General features: G+C 41.4%; 1 protein-coding gene across 8 annotated transcripts in view; it reads left to right on the top strand.

Moving 5' to 3' along the window:
• The window catches only part of AGFG1 (ArfGAP with FG repeats 1), a 165,322-nt gene that overhangs the window by 122,342 nt on the left and 21,693 nt on the right, over positions 1–21,287 (top strand). For 4 of the 8 annotated variants that reach the window (XM_082249596.1, XM_082249595.1, XM_082249598.1 and 1 more), the window contains exons 6-11: positions 853–972; positions 12,597–12,668; positions 14,207–14,389; positions 18,535–18,613; positions 20,307–20,380; positions 20,876–20,959. In XM_082249596.1, the coding sequence (XP_082105722.1) occupies positions 853–972; positions 12,597–12,668; positions 14,207–14,389; positions 18,535–18,613; positions 20,307–20,380; positions 20,876–20,959 (612 nt within the window). The remainder of the gene's footprint in view (positions 1–852; positions 973–12,596; positions 12,669–14,206; positions 14,390–18,534; positions 18,614–20,306; positions 20,381–20,875; positions 20,960–21,287) is intronic. The other 4 variants (XM_082249597.1, XM_082249599.1, XM_082249600.1 and 1 more) reach the window with 4 other exon arrangements.

Raw genomic sequence — 21,287 nt, 5'->3', positions numbered from 1 at the left:
ACTATTGCCCACAGGAATTACACTAAGGCTACATTCACACCTGAGCGTAGCGTTTTTCGCGCGTTTTTTACCGCGATTTTTGCGGCGTTTTTTTACCGCGATTTTACCGCGATTTTTACCGCGATTTTTGTGCAGGCGTTTTTAGATTGAATAGAGATCAATGGAAAACGCCTGTAATCTGCCCAAAAAGAAGCTCATGTACTTTTTTGAGCATTGGGCGTTTTGTATACAGCGTCAAAACGCTCAGATGTGAACAGGGGCCATTGAAATGAATAGGATTTGTCTTGTTGGGCGTTTTGAGAGCTGATCCTAGAGCAGAAAAACGCCCCAAAAACGCCCCAAAACGCCTAGATGTGAACGGAGCCTTAAATTGCATTTTCTCATACTGCACGGAGACCATTGTTTTATTTGCTAGCGGCAATACAAATACTACTTATATCAAATATATCAAATATATATCAGATATTTGGTGTGCATAAAGGAAGTTTCTGTGTGGGAAATAAATATTCTGCTGCTCAGTAAAGCTTTCCTATGTGGTCCTCTCACTATTGGGGACCATGCAAATGAGGATCTTTTCCTGATGATGGCACCTGGGTCTCTTCCAAGGTGAGTGTAACCGGTTTATGTGAAAATCCACGATTGCCAGTCATTTCCTGCAGGACAGGACAAGTCGGGCCATGTCACATCATTCTTTTTATTTTTATCTGTGTGTATGTTTAGCTGATGAGTATTTTTTTTTTTTTTTTTTTTAACCATTTATCAGTTTTTTTGTTACCATATTGCTCATCTTCATTAACACCTTTTTTGTTTTGTTTTTTTTGCTTTCTTCCTTCTGTTCTCCACAATTTGCAGCTCCCAATTCTTCCCATGCAGACTTTGCAAACTTTGATGCATTCGGACAATCTAGTGGCACGAGTAGTTTTGGAGCGTTTGCCCCAGCAAGTCAAACACCCTCCCAGCCCTTAAGTACAGGTAGTCTTTCCTCTATACTGCAGTATGCATAGGAGAAGCATTGCACTATATATAGCTAATAAGTGAGGTGATGTCCTCTCCATCACACTCTGTGCTTCTGCATCTTGTTTGTTGTCTTTTATTGTGTTTATGTTGCTTTATTTTGTTATGTTAATAAATATGTATGTCACATGTTTGGTAAAAGGTTAAAAAAAAATGGGGAAACCCTTGTGCCTCTTATCAGTGGCCAGAAGTGATTCCTGCACTTGGAGTATTATTGTATTGACCCTTCAGTGCTCCTCTGGCCACCTCTATCAGTAGGTGGCATTTGTTGTCGTCCTCTGTTTCAGGAGAAATACAGTACAGTGTGTATAATGAAAACAGCAGCTGGGGACATAACTGATATAAATCTAACAAAAGTTGGCTATATCCAGTACTGAATGGTTGAATTGTAGTGGTTTGTGAGCAAAGACCCCAACTTCAGGCTACTTAAAAGCTTTTTCTGTGTCAGGCAATCTGCAGAATAGAGTACTTTAGCTTATACATGAATGGTGGTGGGGAATGCTATGTAGCTTGTTTACCAACTTAAGAAATTGTGTGTACATATATACACACTGAGCCCTAACTTTTTGACCATCCCCCTATTATTGATTAGGTCCCCCATTTTGCTGCCAAAACAGCCCTGACTCATCAAGGCATGGACTCCACTAGACCTCTAAAGGTATGCTGTGGGATCTGGCACCAAGCCATCTATAGGAGATCCTTTAAGCCTCCACTGGTTTACCTTCTTCCCTTAGTACAACCTGGTGCCATCTCTTACTCGGGTAAGCAGCGCCCACCCACTGGGCTATCCACATGATGTGAAAGAGAAAATGTGATTTCATCAGACAGGGCCACATTGGTCCATTGCTCCATGGTCAAGCACTGATGCTCACGTGACCATTATAGGTATTTTTAGCTGTGGACAGGGATTTTCATGGCAGCCCCATACGCAACAAACTGCGATGCACTGTGTGTTCGGACTCCTTTCTACAGGAATCAGCATTAACTGTTTCAGCAATTTGAGCTACAGTAGCACTTCTATTGGTTCAGACTGAATAAATCAATGTTCACTTTACCTGTCAGGGTAATAATGTTATGGCTGATAAGTGAATTTATATGTGTATGTATATATACAGTGTAAATATGGATGTGTATATATAATATATTTTTTTTCGCCCTTTATAAGTTCCCTTAATTCATCTCTCATTTTAAAGTAACTCATGAAATTCCTTTTGTTATCCCATCTATAACAGTATCTGTGCATAGAAGTTGCTGTATGCTCTTTTTAGTCCCCTCTCTCATGTGACAGCTAGTAGCTACATAGCAATCCATAGATAACAGCTGTAAAAACTATGCGTAAAAATGCACTTTACTTGCTTTCACTTTAACTTTCTTCATTCTTGCTTTTCTTATTGGCTGGAATTTGTTTTCTGTTGGCTGACTAACCTTATTCCTGTTATTGGGATTTCACAGCTGCTAAACTTTGCTAGAGAACTGTGAATCCCCCAAATACCCCTAAGAAAAATAAGCAAAGGAATCCTGAATGTTTTACGAATCCTGAATGTTTTAGCAATACATTACTGCTGCTCCTTCAAGGCTGCCAGCAAGCTATATACCCTGCTTTGGGATTGTGCCACAGACATCATTTGAAATTTCCAAATACTTCAGGAGCCAAAAGCCACAGTGATCTTTTTAATCATTCTCGAAGTACACAAACTGTTATGCTTATGTTTACGAGCCACACTGTCTACTGCTGCTCTGAAAAGGGATCTGCGATGGATCATTTTATAGAGGGTGGTAAAGCAATGGATGCCTGGAAATTCAGCAAGCAATACCTTACACTTCGTAATGGCTGTCTTTTTTTGCTTTTAATTCCTCCTCCTGAAGAGGGCCTTTTTTATTGCCATGCAGCCAAGCTTTTTGCTCATGGTTGCAGCATGGCCACATTGACTTGAGCTGTGTTTGGTGGTACTGCGTGGAAAACGAGGTGGTACTGCGTGGCTCAACCAACTGTTATGCCCCATGACCCCCTTTAATTAGCCTGTGTAAACAAAGTCCTAAAGCAGGGGTCTCCAAAGGTTCTAAGCAAAGGTCCAGTTTTCTGTCCTTTAGGCTTCAGATAGGCTGGACTGTGGCCAGTGAGAGTAGAAAATGCCCCGGCATCAGTGCCCCATCATTGGTTTTAATGGGAGAAGTGCATCATTGTTGAAATCAAGAACTGTGCCCCTTTTTTTGGTGTCAGTAGGGTGAATGGTGCTTGATTATTGGTATCAGTTGGTGGAATAGTACTCCAAGGGCCAGATAAAGGCAAACGAAAGGCCACATCAGGCCCCCAGGCTATTGTTGGGAGACCACTGGTTTAAATGAACACCAGACACTCAACCTAAAAACACACCCCTATCTGATCCTGTGTACCTACCCCACCGCAGCTGGTCCAACAGTCTGGGAATTTACAATCCCAGGTCTTCTTCATCAGTGCTTACGGGAAGGACCAGATCGATTCTGCTTTGTCAGCATCATCCCTGTGACTGCTGGACCGACTGCGAGAGCTGGCACTGTGGGGTTTGGGAAGGGCGTTCAGTGTTCATTTCTGTTTTTTCTGTACACAGACAGATTGGAGGGGGCCATGGGGAGTAGAAACAGGCAGTTCAGCTAAAAGTGAATTACCACTTTAAAGTTTTTGTATCTTTTCGCTACACTATGGTGTATGTGTTTTGAATCTGTGTTTCATTTAGTATTGTAACATACCATCTTTCTGCTGTGCTGCCTCATTTGCAACAGAAGCTCTGTCCACTGCACATTGTAAAAAAAGGAATAGCTACACAGCCCTTCATGTGCTTTTATTCACTTGCGCTTATCCTTCTATAAAATTGCAGGTATAAAATGTACAATAAGAAGGGCTTGTTTCATATCTAAAAAAAGCTTAGGAATTAAAAACGCAGTTTCCTCTGTGGCTTCAGCTCATTGATGAAAGGCTCAGCTGCAATTCGGTATATACTATGGAACTTTTAGCAAGGTCTACCCTAAAGATAGAATCCATACACAGCTATTCTTTTATGGATGGATACTTGTGAGCTGAATCATGTTTTGGCTTTTTATGCTACTCAGGACTTCCAGCTACAAATCGCCACACCATGGTATTTGGCAAGGCTCCACCTTTATCACACTCCCACCCTTACTCTTTAGCAAGAACAGTCCTATATTTATGCTTTTACCTTAATGTAAATTTATGTAAAAGATAGTTTTCGGGGATAAAAGGTCTTTGTAAGTCCATGGCATATGTTTGTGTGGAGATCGTGCAGCTGGGGTGATGAAGCCCTTCGTTATACCGAAGCATTGAAGGCCATATAACTGCTGGTGTTCCACCATGACTGAAGCATTTTTAACAAAATAAACATTATATAGATCGTGTTCTAAAGCAAGACACCTGTGTGGCGCTAGGCTCTCAAAAAAGCTTTCACTCAAGTTGCGTGTCCGAATTCCTGCAACGCCTCATTAAATTGGTGTCCATCTCTGTTAACCAAGTACTAATGTGCGCCAGGAAGTCAGAGCAGCTGCTTCCATCACAGCCTAATCACACAGGTGTTGGAGGGCCAGTTCACACCACATGCAGTCCAGTGCTTTTTTTTTTTTTCTCTGTATAAATGCATGGAAAGTATGTTTTATGGTTTCCAATGGCATAGTTCACATTGTGGTCAGTTCCAGGGCGTGCGTTCAAGAGAAAAAAAGTAGAACATGCTGCATCATTAAACACACCGGAATGAACTTGAACGCATTAAAACTGGACCGGGCTCCAGTACAGTGGGGAGGGGGCGAAAAAAGCATCTGAAATGCATCTGAGAACGCTTTAAAACGCGCATGCAGAAACACTTTCCGGAAAGGATCTGAAGTGGATGTTTGTGGAGTGAACCAGCCCTGAGACAGATTTCCTAGCAGCTTGATATTGAAAGGCATCTGACCTCTTAGCGGTGTTGAATAATCATCTTTCTAATCAGTCAATTTCAATAACAATTGTCAGTGTGAAATACCAGGTTTTTGTGTAATTTTTGTATTTTGTTATATGTACTGGACCGAATTATCGAATCAAGATATTTTTGCTTTACTATTTAGTATGTATCTGAGCAGACACCAGATAACCTCATTCTGGGTCTGCGATTTGACAATTCTAGATATGATGTTCGCCCCAGAGTTTTCATTTTAAAACACTAGTCCGTTATGTCAGCCCAGAGAATTTCCTTTTAAAGTTTTACTAAACCAAGGAGCCTGCATTTACTATGTGTATATGAAATGGTGCGCTAAAACAAATGATGAATGACAGAAATCAATCAATAGGTGACATGTAAATTAAACTGATATAAAATTTCACAAAATAAGTGACAGTGGTGAATAATTCCTTATTTACAAATTATCATCAAAATGTTCATAAATGTCCATAAAAAACGGGTGATGACTCCAACTTATGAAAAGTGAAACCAAGTGCTTTCCAAATCTGGTGTAAAAGCCCCCCACCTGGTGAAATTCCTCCTTACCCGACAGAAAAAGTAAGGTGCCAAAATAATGCAAATTAAGCTGCAGATGAAACAATTGATCCCACAGTGCTTCAAAAGACGATTGAGGGGGGATATGATATCAATGTACAAATACTGTACTGGCGACCCGAGCATAAGGAACAAACTATTCAGAGAAAGGAGATACAATAAGACTCGTGGCCACTCACTAAAACTAGAGGAAAGGCGGTTTAACCTTAAAGTGCGTAAGGGGTTCTTCACTGTAAGAGCGGTAAGGATGTGGAATTCTCTTCCACAAGCAGTTGTATCAGCAGGGAGCATTGATAGTTTCAAAAAACTGTTAGATGGACACCTTAAAGACCACAACATACAGGGGTATACAATGTACGGCTAAAAGCAAACACACACACACATCATAGGTTGAACTGGATGGACTGATGTCTTTTTTCAACCTCACTAACTATGTAACTATGTAAAAAATCTCCTTGTGAAAACACCCAAGCAAGCCTCTTACCGGACTACAATCAAACAGCGCTTGGTATTCACTCTCAGGGAACATGGTCTTCTACTACTCATCAACAATTAGGCAAATGCTTCCCAGATGTATAGATCTGACGGATGCTCTCCAACCTACTTGCAGAAGCTCCATCTAGCTGTTGGTTCCTGAGTAAGTAAGGTCACATGGGTGCTGTCACCGGGTGACATTCAGGAAGGGTAAACCAATCAGTGATTCAAACAGAGATCCACGTCTTGTTGCTCCAGATGTTGTTGGTAACCCAAAGTGTCACAATCACGAGCCCTAAATACAAGTGTATGTGACGCTTTGGGTGGTGGGCTTTTACACCAGATTTGGAAAGCACTTTGTTTCACTTTTCATAAGTTGGAGTCATCACCCGTTTTTTATGGACATTTATGAAAATTTTGATGATAATTTGTAAATAAGGAATTATTCACCACTGTCACTTATTTTGTGAAATTTTATAACCGTTTCATTTACATGTCACCTATTGATTGATTTTTGTCATTCATCATTTGTTTTAGCGCACCATTTCATATACACATTTTACACAATTCACTAGGCACTGAATACTGGTAGCAGCTTTAACCATCTATCAGCGCACCCCTCATACACACACTGCATTTACTATATCTGGTCTCCCACAGAACATGGAAACAATTTTAGTAAATCTAAACTGCTAAATACTGATTGTCATCAGCAGTATATAGCAGTCTTGTGACTTCTATCAGTGTCCGGTCAAACACAGGCTGAAGCTTGTAGGAGTTTTCATTCTCCTCTGATTGTCCTTTGAGGCTGCATGACCCTTGACCTTCTGTCTAGACAGTGCTGATTGACCCTTTGCAGATCACATGCACCCTCCCAAAAAAAAAAAAAAAACCTCTAGCAATACACACCAAACTGAGCATGTGCAGAATGCCTTCAAGGCTCTGTTCTATCAGGAGATGGATTGGGGACAGTAAAATAAGGGGAGGATTCGAGAAGATAGAATCAAGCAGACTTTTTACGCAATACAGAAGTTTAACCTCTTAGGATCCACAGTGAGTAGAACAAACATGCAATACTGCATATACAGACTATAGTTACTGTTAAAACCACTGTCTACCCGCTCCTCCCCAAAAGCTCCATTTCACAAACAGACGCCAGGGAGGAGGCCTTAAAGTGGAGCTCAGCTTTAGTATAGCAAGAAAGTCTACCTGGAAAAATTTCCCACTGAGAAATGTGGAATATCGCACTGCACAGTATGTTCTTACAAACAATTCAGCATAATTCCAAAAAGGTTTCAGGGCCTTCTATATACTTGTAATCATATTAAACACAAAAAAATAACTACCAGAAAAATAATTGAAATGTAATTTGATTAACCACTTCAATACCGGGCACTTTCACCCCCTTCCTGCCCAGGCCAATTTTCCCCTTATAGCACTGTTGCATTTTGAATGACAATTGCGCGGTCATGCAGCACTGTACCTACACCAAATTTATGTCATTTTCCCCCCACAAATAGAGCTTTCTTTTGGTGGTATTTGATCACCTCTGGGTTTTTTCCTTTTTGCTAAACAAATAAAAAAAGACCGAAAAGTTTGAGAAAAAAAAGTTGTTTGTTTGTTATACAATTTTGTAAATAAATAAGTTTTTTCCTGCACTGATGAGCACTGATGAGACTGCACTGATGGGGCGGCACTGATAGGCAGCACTGATATGCAGCATTGATGGGCACTGATAGGCGGCACTGATAGGCGGCATTGATGGGCACTGATAGGTGGCAATAATGGGCACTGGTGGGTGACACTGATAGATGGCAATGATGGGCACTGGTGGGCAGCACTGATAGGGAGGGCACTGGCGGGCAGCACTGATGGGGAGGGCAATGGGGGGCTCCCTGATTGCCATCCCTGGTGGCCATAGTGGGCATCCCTGGGGTCATGGGTGGGCATCCCTGGTGGTTCTAGTGGCACCCCCCCCCCCCCCCCGAGGGTCTGCACTGGTAATCGGTGATCTGATTACCAGTGCCGACCCCCCCCCCCCCCCCTGTCAGGCACGTACTGAGGAAAGCCGATCAATGGCTCTTCCTGTTTACTATGTGACCAGCCGTGATTGGACACGGCTGGTCACATGATAAAGAGCCTACGTCAGTAGGCTCTTTACCGAGATTGGATATGCAGGGAGTCAGACTGACACCTTGCATCACCGGTCGCCGCTCTGCGCACCCCCGGGGGGCGCACAGAGCTGTATTATCCTAACGACGTCATATGACGTCCATTGCATTAACTAGCGCCTAATTTTATCTAATGTCCATATGTTGAAAATGCATTCTCTTACATATACATTAAGGGATGAAGTAATTTAGGTATAGTGAGTTATGCTGTTGCTTTTAGGGGATTGTGCACTGGCAATCAAACCCTCCCATGCCATGCTTTCATTTTTCGTGTCTGGGAGAAGCAACACATTTTCTTTAGTTGATGTAAAGCCAGAAGGGGCTCATTTCTAGATCAGCTGATCCTTTAAGCGGTATTAAACCCAAAACTAAAAATGTAAAATATTACACCATAATATTCATTAGATGGGGTGGCTGCATCAGTTTTCTTTTATTTGTCATTTTACCTCTGCTTTAACCCGTTAATCTGGTAAGTAACGCACCTCCTGTACTAGTGAGACACCGCTCTAGATAAATGAACAGGAGGCACAGCAGACAGCAACGTCAGTCTGGGGGGGGGGGGGGGGGGGAGAGCGTTAAATGTATTGGCAGATTTAAAAACCGAAAATTTAAGCCAAACTCCAGCTCCCACTTTTTAATGAGTTACAACAAACAGTTTTTCCTTTTTGAATAAAGGTTTTACATGAATAAAAAAAGTTGACTATTTTAACAACCCTTGCCAGTGTTTTGTCTAATCAATGTAAGCTGATGCATTCTGCTGGAGAGCTTGAGCTTTTAAAAGAAACCGATTTGCTGGCTGCATTACCCGGTGAAAATAGAAGAAAGTAAGCCTTGCTCTGCCCCGCTGTCAGAATACAATAACTCAGCGGAGAGATCGCTGTACTAACATTGGATTGTTAGTACAGGATCTCCAACCAAGCTCTTCAGTTATTGTTTTACGTTCAGCCCGGTGGGGTAAATGAAAGTAAATGATAGCAGGTACTAGTGGCTTAAAACTTGTAATGCAGTTTACACTGCAGTAAGTACCTGGGCTTTGCCCTTGTCTATGGAGCTGATAATGTGTCTTCCAATATCCCTTTTGGTATTTTTAGCTGCGAGCTACAATATATTTGCAGATGCTGTATGGAGGTCACCGTGCTGCTTTTTAAAACGTGTAGTTTGCCTCATTTTTTGGCCTTTGCAGCCACTTGGTCTATGAACTGTTCAGACACTTGGGTCAAAAACGTGGTATCCCAGGACAACATGCTAATTCTCTGTTTACACCCGCAACTTCTCTCAAGGGGTCATAACCATCCAGATAGATAAAGGTTCCAAGGTTTCTACTCAAACCTCTTGCCTGTTAAAATGTTCTCAACCCCTTTGGGTACAAACAATTCTTCATGGAATCTGCCAGGTCAGTCATGGCCTCCCTCCTTTCCAGGAGACTTACTGGCCTCTGTGGCTAGAAGTGATATCTACCTACATGTCCCTGTCTTCTAGTGTGTTTGCTTCCTCCATTTTGTTGTGGGCTCTCAACACTACCTGTTCATTGCCTTTCCTATGAACTGTCCACTGCACCTTTATATACACCAAGGTGCTAGCCCCTTTGCTTGCTCTGCTTTACCCATGGTGAGTTTCCATACTCTGATATCTGATAAAGAACAGTTGGAAAAAGATCCAGCAGCCAATATCCACTGGACTGTACATGCCCCACAGAGGTTTGGGTCGATCCTGATTCTCCAGAAGTCGGAAGCCAAAATTCCAGGATCTCTGTTTTCTACGTTCGCACCAACCAAGCCTCTTATTTGGTGACCTTAAAGTGGCTCCTGCAGCTGTCAATCAAACTGTAATGAGGGAGTGGGGGGCGGGCAGAGCTACGCTGTTTGTGTCTATGAACTTCAGTCTTAGGGTTCTTAGGACAGCTCTGTAGGCTCTGTTGGCCCCTCTGTTAGTCTGTTGTGTTTTTGTGGGCCCAATAGCCTTTTTCTGTGTTGTCCACACTTCATTCGGACTGCTTGTGGACATTCTAATGGACCTGAATTTACTTAATCCTGTCTCCCTTAATGTAAAATAAAGAATATAGGATTTGTGACTTTCCATAAAATCATTTTCATGAAATACACGAAGAGACCCTGTTTCCTCCCCTATGTTCTTGTTATCCACTCCTACTATTGCTTTCCTACAAAAACGAGGCATGGTGGGAATGGGGGAGTTTATACTAGGCTATCCTTACATCTTTTATTTGCCAGTGTCTGATCCTCTGAAGGCAGCAGCATAACTCAATGTGCCTGACTGACTTCATCCTGTGTCCCTAAGGTTCGGTTCACACATCTGCGATGGCAGACATTGCATGTTATTCGGAGCACACTGCTCTGAAAATCACATGCGATGTCTGTGTGATGCAAATTCAGCCATACAGATAGTATGGCTGAATTTGCATCTGATTCGGCACAAACACGCACAGGACCCTTTTTTGGGTCCGCAGCAGAATCGGATCGCATGGTGGTTCACACCTGTGCGATCTGATTCATGTCCGAATGTCAGATCGCACTGTGATATGTGAACTGATCTGGGGGTGTCGGTAAATTTGAATAGACACCCCCAGCGATTCGCATATCCCTGTGCTGGGAATGCGATGCGGAAACCCGCAGTAGATTCGCAGGGTTCCCGCATTGCATAAGTGTGAACCGGGACTAATGGTACTCCAAGAAAAGGTGTTTACAGTAGTAAGCTCAATCATATTTTTGGGTCATTTAAGTAAAATAAGTGTCTCTGGAGTATTGAGATAATATGAATTTTGGTGTCCCGGTGACTGCTGGCCATTCAATATATACCAGGTGTTATTCAGGTATTTTATTACGCAGGCATGTATTAGAAGTAAACTGTCTTTGAAAGAAGTCCATATATTTTAATGGAAAAATCTGAATTGGCCATACACTCAATTAACCTAAAGCTCATGTTGGTTATTTTACAGTGTTTGAATAAGTATTTCAACCCTTTTATTGCTCCTATTACCTTTCCCAAGAAAAAGACACGTCTTCAAGTTTACCTCCTGTGCCAGTAATAGATGTGTGATCTTAGGCGTTAGGTTATTTGATCTCTGCTGAAAGGGAAAATCAACCAGTCTAAAGCCTAGTACACACAATCAGAAAATCTGACAAAAAATACCGCTTTCGAATCGATTGAATGATGATCAGATTGCTAGTACACAGCTTTTCAAGAACTGATCTCAGCTGATTATCCGAAGTTTCAAACGCGGAAATTTGTTATCTTATGACACCAGATCGTACAATGTCCGTTTAATCAGTACAATTTTAGTATGTTTAGTAACCCTTATTTTCAATATGAGACTAGCATGCAAAAAAATGGTCAATCATTCGTCTGATATTCTCATCGTGTGCACGAGGCTTTAGCTCTTGTTTCTTACCCTCAGAGATTACACATCTATAATAGATCACTGCACTGGAGAGGACCCAATGCAGCAGGTTTTCATGAGATGTAAGGGCCCATTCACACCAGAAACTTCTCATAACTGCCCTTTTTTTGACTGCATGTTTACATGCATTTTAAGCGCGCTTGACGTGCTTGAGTGCATTTTGCATGCGTTTTCCATTGCTTTTGCAGTGCATTTTTCTATGTTTTTTTGGGCTTGGCTTAAAGGAGCACAGTGCATTGCATCTGGAGCGTGTTTGTAGCGCATTCCCTGTATTTGCAGTGCTGAAAAATGCAGCATGCTCTACTATATTTTTTTTTACTGTGCTGAACTGCAGTGCAATGATGTGAACTGTGCCCATAGGATTACCTTGATTTTGGGCTGCCTATGCAGTTGGTGTGCAGTTCAAAATTGAGCCAACTGTGTTTGGTGTGGAAGGGCCCTAAGACTTATTGGTTTACTTATTGACACCAGCAAAACTAATAACAGATTCAGTGAATTTTTTGAGTGTATATCCATTTGGAGTGGTCATTTGACTGAATACTGATTCATTTCTAAATGGGTAGATGATAGACTGAAACCTCTAGATCAACTCCAGGTGGAAGAGGAGTGTGTGAGACCCCTTATATTGACCGCAGCAAATGGGCTGACTTGGTGACTCAAGTGCAGATTTCTGCATTTGAGCCCCTGGGATGTATAAAGAGATGGTAGGTGCTTCCATTACTAACGTCTACCCATAACTGAACACTTAGCTTCAGCTTAGCATCTCTTTGTAGGTTGTTCTCATGTACCCTACAGCATACTCCATATAAACGTCTTTCTCACTGATGCATAGCATGTTTGTGTCCAACATCATTACGCCTGTCACAGCATGGTCTTGTTTTCAGTTTTGTCTGTTTGCCTTTTAATTCCTTCAAACATGACAACTTTAATTTTGTTTTTCTCTACAACTCCTTTTTTTTTTCCTTTCTTTTCTACCTTCTCCCTCACCTTTTCATGGCCTATCAGCGTTCAGAACGCTTTCATCCAGCTGCAGTTTTGGCGACTTTACGTCTGCTTTCTCTCTGCAGGCCGCTTACCGTAAGTCTTCTTGTCCCTATGGGGGACCTCTACCCGTGTTTGGTTTGGTTCTTGCTGTGCTTAGTTTATCCCTGTAGTGTGTAGATTAGACTACTTGTGTTTGTGATTCCAGTGACAGGTCTTCCTCAGCATATACACTATAGGTTTTTAAGCTCCACAATTTGGGAAAACTAGTCTGATTTTTCTTTTCCCTTTTAAACTTGTAACATTAGCTACATCTAACTGATATTCAGTTAACCATAAATAGTAGTGTCTTTACCCAGAAGAGGAGCACAAAGTAAAACCTTTCTTTTAACCCTCTAATGACTTAAAATACACAATATTTTGGCTTCATGACCTTAGCATTTTCACTTTTTTTCTTCAAGCTGTAGTGTAATCTCTATTTGTTTTTTTTTTTTTCTTCCACCATGAACAGTGGAAAGATGTCTTTCCCCCATTTAAAAGCACTTTTAGCAACACTGCCTTGTCAGTTGATCACAATCAGAAGACCGTGTTTGCCAGTTTAAAGCTGATATGTTGGGCTCTCAGCCTGCTGTCTACTGTGGCAAAAGCTGCTTTAAACCTTGCCTGGACCTTGTGGAAATGGTGCACAAGCTAGTAAATGTTTAAGGGGGCAAACAGTTATTAGACATTGCATTAGGGATATGTGTGCATCCTGTTGTTAGGGATAGGTCTGCATCCTGTTGTAGTAAGGCCCGTCCTATCGTTTTTTTTTTTTTTTTTTTGCTAGGTTAGGGGTTGGTCTGAATGTCCAAACATAATCTACAGACCTGTCCCTATTAGGTCTTTCAGAAACACACTGGATTCAGAAATCCAGATAGGGATTACTTGACTCCTGCTGCTGTTCTATTTGGCCAATGGCTGCCCTCTAGTATGGGTTCATGCCTAGGGAAAAAGTAAAAATTCAGCGAGAATACAAAGGGTGCCACCAAATATTGCAGCAAAGAGAGGTTAAGAGCCGGTTCACACTGAGGCGACATGACTCCTTACTACTTCGGGGGCGACTTGTGCATTACATTGCACCACGACTTCGGAGCGACTTGCAGGAACTTCACATAATGGAAGTCTATGCAAGTCGCTCCGAGGTCGCCCCGAAATAGTACAGGACCCTTTTTCGAAGTCGGAACGACTTGTGTCGCTCCTATTAGAACGGCTCCTATTGTGGTCAATGGACCGCGAGGGAGCGCAACTTGTCAGGCTGACAAGTCGCCTGACAAGTCGCGCTAATGTGAACCGGCTCTTACTGGGCCCTGGGGTGGACTGCAGTTTTACACAACATGCATTCACTCCTGAAATCAGTGAGCTCTTGGCAGATGCTAATAAAGATTACTCAATTAGCACCTGCTTTTTCCTTGCTCTTAGATCAAGTCCTTAAAATGCTTACCTTTTTGTAAGCATTTCAATTTGAGGATGCAACACATAATGTTTAGGACTGCCTGAATTTATTACTATACACCTCTTATGACTGAAAACATAATGGAATCATCTTTTTCATCATTTGATTTCTTTGCATTTTTAATTGGATATTTTTTTTGTAGGTACCAATGCAAATGCAAACTTTGCTCAGTTTGATAACTTTCCCAAATCCTCCAGTGCTGACTTTGGAGCCTTTAATTCCACCGGAGCCAGCAAAACTACTGCAGTCAGTAAACCTAGCCAGCCTTCAGCGGATAAATACGCAGCTCTTGCTGACCTAGACAGTATCTTCAGCAACCCGCAAGGTAAGGCAAGGGAGAGGATAATGTGCAGGGATGCGTTTCCACTACACATTTAATAAAAGATTGTAAAGTGAACAAGCCACTATTGGACTTGTTCAAGAATCTGAAGATTAAATTAATATTGGCTTACTTATTTATATTTACTACTTTATTTGGTTTTTACTTTGAGAGTTTCTGGCTGTTCATCTTTAGTCAGAGTTTTGCAAATCATTAGATGTCTGATCATTGCTGCTTGTCGCCTGCCTGCTCTCCACATACCTGGTGGACGTTGTCCTGCTTCTGATTTGTGCAGCGAGGTCAAAGTAGTTGACAAGACAGCAAGACTTTACTGCTATCTCACCCTCTTATTAAAGATGAAGAGTCAGACTCAAACTAAGCAAAGCTGAGCAAGTGTGTAAATATTTCATATGTAAGTCATCATATTTCAAACCATTTTTTTTTACAGTACAACTAGTATATGAATGTTGCATTTTCTGACCTGATCAGAGGCCTTGTGAACTGTGCTGTACCAGCCTTGTGGGTAACTGCACCAACTGACGCCATGCATAGTTTGAAGCGTTCTAGAGTTATGCCCCGTACACACGTGCAGATTGTCGGCCAAAAAGATTCGGCCGACGACCGATCGGCCGATTGTAGGCTTGTTAGTATGATGCTGCCGACAGCGCACTTTCGGCCGAACAGAATCTGTCGTGCAAGCATTAAAATTTTTGTTGGCCAACACCAGAACGGCCGATTGTTCGCCAGTCAGTACAGAATTCGGCCGACAGACAGCAGATTTGCAAGACTGGGCATGCTCAGAAAAGAAAAAAGACAAGGAAAGTTAACCATCACATGACATCACTTCTGCAGTCGGCTGTTGTTGGCCGACAAAATTCGTGTGCAATCTTTTGCACTTTTCAACAGACACGACAGCTCTCGGACAAAAGACGGCCGATCGTTCGGCCGACGATCGGTACGTGTGTACGAGGCATTAGTCCGCATGATATGGAGATGCTGGACAGGTAAATTGCCTCGTAGTTTCTAATGCCTCTCAGAGTTTTCATTGGTGAGATCTCTGCAGTTGCATTCCCAGGTCTGCTCATGTGCTGCATCCATTATAAAGGGATCCCACTCTTCTCTTTTGGATCTATTTAAGCTACGTGTGTGTGTGTGTGTGTGTGTGTGTGTGTGTGTGTGTGTGTGTGTGTGTGTGTGTGTGTGTGTGTGTGTGTTTTTTTTTTTTTTGCAGTCAAACATTTGGTTGTGTAGCAGGTTGATTTTTCCTTTAACCATAAACATAGAGAATACTATGAAGAAGAAAGGCAGGAGTCACAAGATCTGTGGCCATTTTCTCTTTGCGTCAGTTTCCTGTGTATTTGCGATTAATTATAAACCCAAAAGGCACAGAACATTTAAAGTACAATATATGAGAATTCCTGTAGCATGTTTTCTATGTGCTTTTAAGCTGGCCATACACTAGCAAAATTTCAAATTTTTGTGTTTTAATTCCATTTGTTTTACATTCTAACCATTAGGAAGGTCAAGTTAACATTCATTGAGGACCATATAATGAGAAAAATCAGAGGCGGAGGATGGAAACTTTTTGTAATTTGAATGTATTTCTAACAGTGTATGTGATGGTAGTTCAGGAAATGACATTCATTACAAAACTGGTAAAATCAAACAAAAATTTGAACCACTTTTGAACATCATTTTGTCAAGTCGTCGACTGTATTTGAGTAACTTTGTATGAATATTCCTTCAGAAATCTACCAGGATATGGCCAGCTTTAATGTCGTAGATTAGGGCTGCATGAACACCTTAGCATTTTTGAATCACAGGTGGAATCCCATTCCAATTTCAAAACGCTCTGCTAAAATGACAAATTTCACATTTCAGATGCTATTTTAATGGCACCTAAAAAAAGTTGTTGCGATTCTGCCACACGATAAATCACGTTGCAATCACGGCAAACCACATCAGGTGAAGCTTGAAGGATTCAGGGCTTCTTTAGGGTGATGAGCTTTGCGCCAAGTGGTTTGCTGCGATCTTAGTGCGATTTATTGCTCTGCACTGTGGTTTTAGGTAATTGAATGGCATCTGAAATGCACATTGTGTGATTTGCCATTTTGGCAGAGCATTTTGAAATCGTGGGCGAAATCGCAGCGATTTCAAATGTCCAGATGTGAATGCAGCCTAAAGGGCTTGTGTAAGTGGGTGATTTAGCCATTTTCCAAAACGTTCTTTGGCATTTAAAGTGGTTCTAAGGGCAAACGTTTTTTTTTTCCTTAATGCATTAAGGTTAAAAAAAAATTTCCGCATTCCTCTACCCCCCAGCCCCCTCCCCCCTTATAATTATCTGAGCCCAAACTCAATCCAGTGCTGTGCATGAGAACAGAGACTCTCTGCTCTCTTTCTCCTCATTGGCTCCTGCTTATCAATCACAGCCAGTGAAGAGGGAGCAGGGGATAGGGCAGAGCCGTGCTCTGCATGTTTATGGACACACAGAGCTGATTTGGGAGCAAGCCCACATCAGTGCCCCCATAGCAAGCAGCTTGCTATGGGAACTTTTGGTGGGGGGGGGGCGAGCCAGGAGCGCCAGTGGGGGACTTTAGAAAAAGGAGGATTAGTAAGTAGAATATGTTTGGTAAAAGGTTTAAATTTGATTTTTTTTTTTTTTTTTATCACTTTAACCACTTGCCGACCAGCCGCCGCACATATACTGTGGCAAGTCGGCTCTATTACGCGAAACCACGTACCTGTATGTCAATTCCTTTAATAGCCAGTGGGGGTGCATGCTGATTGGCCAGAGGTGAGCCAATCAGCGGGTCCGACGGACGCAATCTCTGCCGGCCACCCACAGTCGTTCCCCCTAGAGACAGAATGGCGGTCTACCTATGTAAACTAGGCAGACCGCTGTTCTGTCACAGATGAACACAAGGATCCTGTGTTCCTACTATTCAGGAACACATATCTCTCTTCATCTAGTGAGTCCATCCCCCATACAGTTAGAAAGCATCCCCTAGGGACACACTTAACCCTTTGACCCCCCCCCCCTGGTGTTAACCCCTTCCATGCCAGTTTTACATTAACACTGCATATTTTTGGCATTGATTACTGTAATAATGTCACTGGTCCCCTCAAAAAATGTCAGGTGTCTGATCTGTCCACTGCAATGTCGCAGTCCCGCTCGCTGATCGCCGCCATTACTAGTAAAAAAAAAAAAAAAAAATGCCATAAATCTATCTCACTCTTTTGTTTATAGTGCAAAAAATAAAAACCGCAGAGGTGATCAAATACAACCAAAATAAAGTTCTGTTTGTGTGGAAAAAGGACATCAAATTTTATTTGGTTCAGCATCGCACGTCAGGACAATTGTCAGTTAAAGTAACGCAGTGCCGTATCGCAAAAAATGGCCTGGTCATTAAGGGGGTAAAACTTTCTGGTCCAGAAATGGTTAAACAGAGTTCTGCTCAAACACATGCTTTCAAATATGAAATGCCACAAAAGGCTGTGTTTGGCCTGCTTTGCCTGCAGTACAAATGGATATCAATAAGAGATGCTTTGTCCAAAGAAACATAAAGTAGAGGCCAACTCAGCCTTGATTGCTGTCTTCCTATTGTGTTTGACGCAAATTTTAAACCTACATCAGACACTGGAAACAATGCCCGCCTCTACATGAGCTCTAAAGAATACAGTATTCATGCAACCGATCGTGTAATCTAATGGCACAGTGCTGATAGTCTGACCATTTTGTCTCCGCAATAATCTACAGTCAATTCCTAAAAGAAAGGAGTTGTTTCTGAAGGCACATGGCCATGGGAGCTTTCATATTATTCAACAAGAAAGCGCTAAATGCTTTTTTATGTAGATTAGTATATTTGACTTTGTGTTGTTACTAATGTGTTTTCGTGGTACACCAGCCTGTAGTTCCTCTCTATAGTGCACTCTGCTCTGTAATGTTTTAGAGAGATCTCAGACACAAGGGGGTCACAAAAAAGATCAAGCTTTCATTTTAACAAAATCTAGTTCTTGTAAATACTTGAAAGTATTCCAGTACAGTTCCTTTACGATATGCTTTCAGTGCTTTGTTCTTGACCCATGTTTGTCATGTTGTCTTTTGGTATATGTGCTGATATTAGCAATTTACCAAGTTAATTTTTTTCCAGGTGGTAGCAGTCAAGCTGTCTTTACCAGTGGAGCGGTTTCTTCAACATCAGGCCCAGGGGCCTCATCTGCAAAAGAAAAGTGTGTATTGTAACTTGTATGTATATATTTGTATTGCAAGTGCTCTGATCAATGCTGAATGGGGGAGAAGGGACTGGATGACTGCTGTAAGGTTTTTACAGTGGGGATATCGGAGATTAAGCAGCTGCTAGAGAGGGGGCATAGATAGCGTGCATTCATTGTCTGGCTATTCTGTACAAGTATTAGTCTGGTTCACATTAGTGCTATGACAGACATTGCATGTGATTTGGAGGGCACTGCTCTGAAAATCACATGCGATATCTGTGCGATGTGAGTTCAGCCATACAGATTGAACGGCCGAATTTGCATCGGATTCGGACACAACAGGCACAGGACCCTTTTTTGGGTCCGTAGCAGAATCTGATCACATGGTTATTCACACCAGTGCAATGCAATTCATGTCCGAACTGTGATATGCAAACTGATCTGGGGGTGTCGATAACTTTGTATTGACACTCACAGCTATTCGCGTATATATGGCAGTGTGAACTGCCTGTGATTTGAATGTGATGCGGGAACCCGCAGTGGATTTGCAGGGCTCCCGCATCGTATATATGTGAACCGACAATCTTTTTGTGTAGGCAGTTTTTATTCAAGTGCTGTGTGTGCCTTTTCTCTTCATCCAGGGTTTCGGATAGGTGGCCCAACCACCCTTTTCTTCTGTTGCTTAATTGAACTTCAGGGATGAAAAACATTTACCCTTGCAGTGGGCCCTATTCCTCGCTGCAGGGGTTACCTGCTCATTTTGCCTAACATATGCTTAAGGCCAGCCATAAACTGTTTAAATCTCGGCTGGTTCAGCAGGAATCGGCTGACATTCAAATCGTTAATGGACAGGCTGGATGTACCAAGTTAATTTAATGATTAACTTGGGTACAACCAGCCTGCCAAATTCTATTACGATTATCGCTAGCAGCTGCCATAGCTGCTAGTGATCACTGTCTTCTGCCAGTGGGGACAGCTTCCACCGCCGCCCCTGTCGGGAGCAGACAATTTCTTTCCTGAAACTCATTGTGCACATATAATCTATAACGCTAGCACAAGAGCACACGAATTGCATCATAACTATTTCAGTGCACAGTCAGAATTCATTGTGGTTTATATGTAGTAGCCTAAACTATACCTTTTTTTATATATATATATATATATATATATATATATATATATATATATATATATATATATATATATATATATATATATATATATATATATATATATATATTTTTTTTAAGAATAGATGAGTACATTTTAGCTGTCATTATTATTCCTATCTGGCCTTCCCAGTTCCATTTTGTTAAAGCAGGTCCAACTTCAGAATATAGATGGAGTTTGTACAACTTTAAGGATAACGTGTTTTTCCCTTTTTATGCAACAGTCTGATCTAAAAGTACTTCCAATACTACATTGCAGTGACTTGTACATGTAAATAATTGTAGGCCTAATTCACACTAAATCTTTTATTAAATACTGTTTTGGTGCATGTCTGTCTTTAACATGCTTGTGTTCTTCTGCGATTTACCATGAATTTTGCTTTCAATTTAACAATGCAAAATGTATTAATATGCAGCAAAGCTAAACACATGGACTGCTTGTCATCTGTAAAGATAAAGCTGTTTTTAATGGTTTGAGGAATAAGGATTTATAACTGGAAATCTTTTTTTTTTTTTTTTTTTTTCTTTTGTTCCGGCAGTCTTTTTGGAATACCTGCTACAGTCCCTGCAGCACACACACACCCAACGCCACCAGTCCCTGGAACCTTTGCAGGTGAGAACAAATTAATCCTCATTACTGTCTGTTTATTCCAAGCCATATGTACATTAAAACTGGTTTCTTTAAAGACCTTTTATAACACATTTGCACTCTTCTAAAGGCCAACTCCATTGAAATAGCGGAGTGGGTAGTCTGAAACATGTCCAAAGGAACAATTGAAGCTTCTGGAAGATTTGTAAAGGCGTGTGCTATTGCTGTTATCCACTTACCTGTCATGATGTTTTGCTGCATTTTTCTAGGAGGGCAACAACACTGAGCAGACTCAATGCTCTTAAAGCTGTCACTCAATCTTTTCACATTTTAGTACACATAACCACAATGGTGATACCCACATAATACCTTGCTCTCTTTCCCATCCATTTACAGAGTAGGCACTTCTACTTTAAGCATGATTTAAGCTTTCATCTAGTTTGTACCATATCAATATAAAATGTGTTTTATGTGATTACATTATGCAAATAAAACTATTGTTTTTCATAATCTTTGCAGCATCTGCTTCCACAAACCCATTTGTGTCGGCTTCCGTTGCACCAGCTGTTAATCCTTTCCAGACAAATGGGCGAGCAGCACCAGGTATAAAAAAAAAAAAAAAGGTCTAAAATGCATTGTGAAGTTTTCTACATGTACTGATCATATAATTCATACGAGTTTTGTACTATATAGTGAAGCGTAATTCCATTATAGGGAGAATAGTTGATTTTGCTGCCAACATTGGACCTAAAGCCAATTTTCGTACAATAAAGTTTTGATAATTTTTTTACATTTTCAAAATTATTTTTGACAATCGCAACATTACAGGCAAAAGGAAGGAGCATTCTCACATAAGCAATTGTATCAATAGAGAGTGGTATAAAAAGACATAGCGCATGTAAAGCACAACTGAGCCAGGGCTTTATAAAAT

This window comes from Pelophylax lessonae, assembly GCF_965119305.1.
Source record: "Pelophylax lessonae genome assembly, chromosome: 3".
NCBI lineage: Eukaryota > Metazoa > Chordata > Amphibia > Anura > Ranidae > Pelophylax > Pelophylax lessonae.
This window is presented reverse-complemented; position numbering and strand designations above follow the sequence as displayed.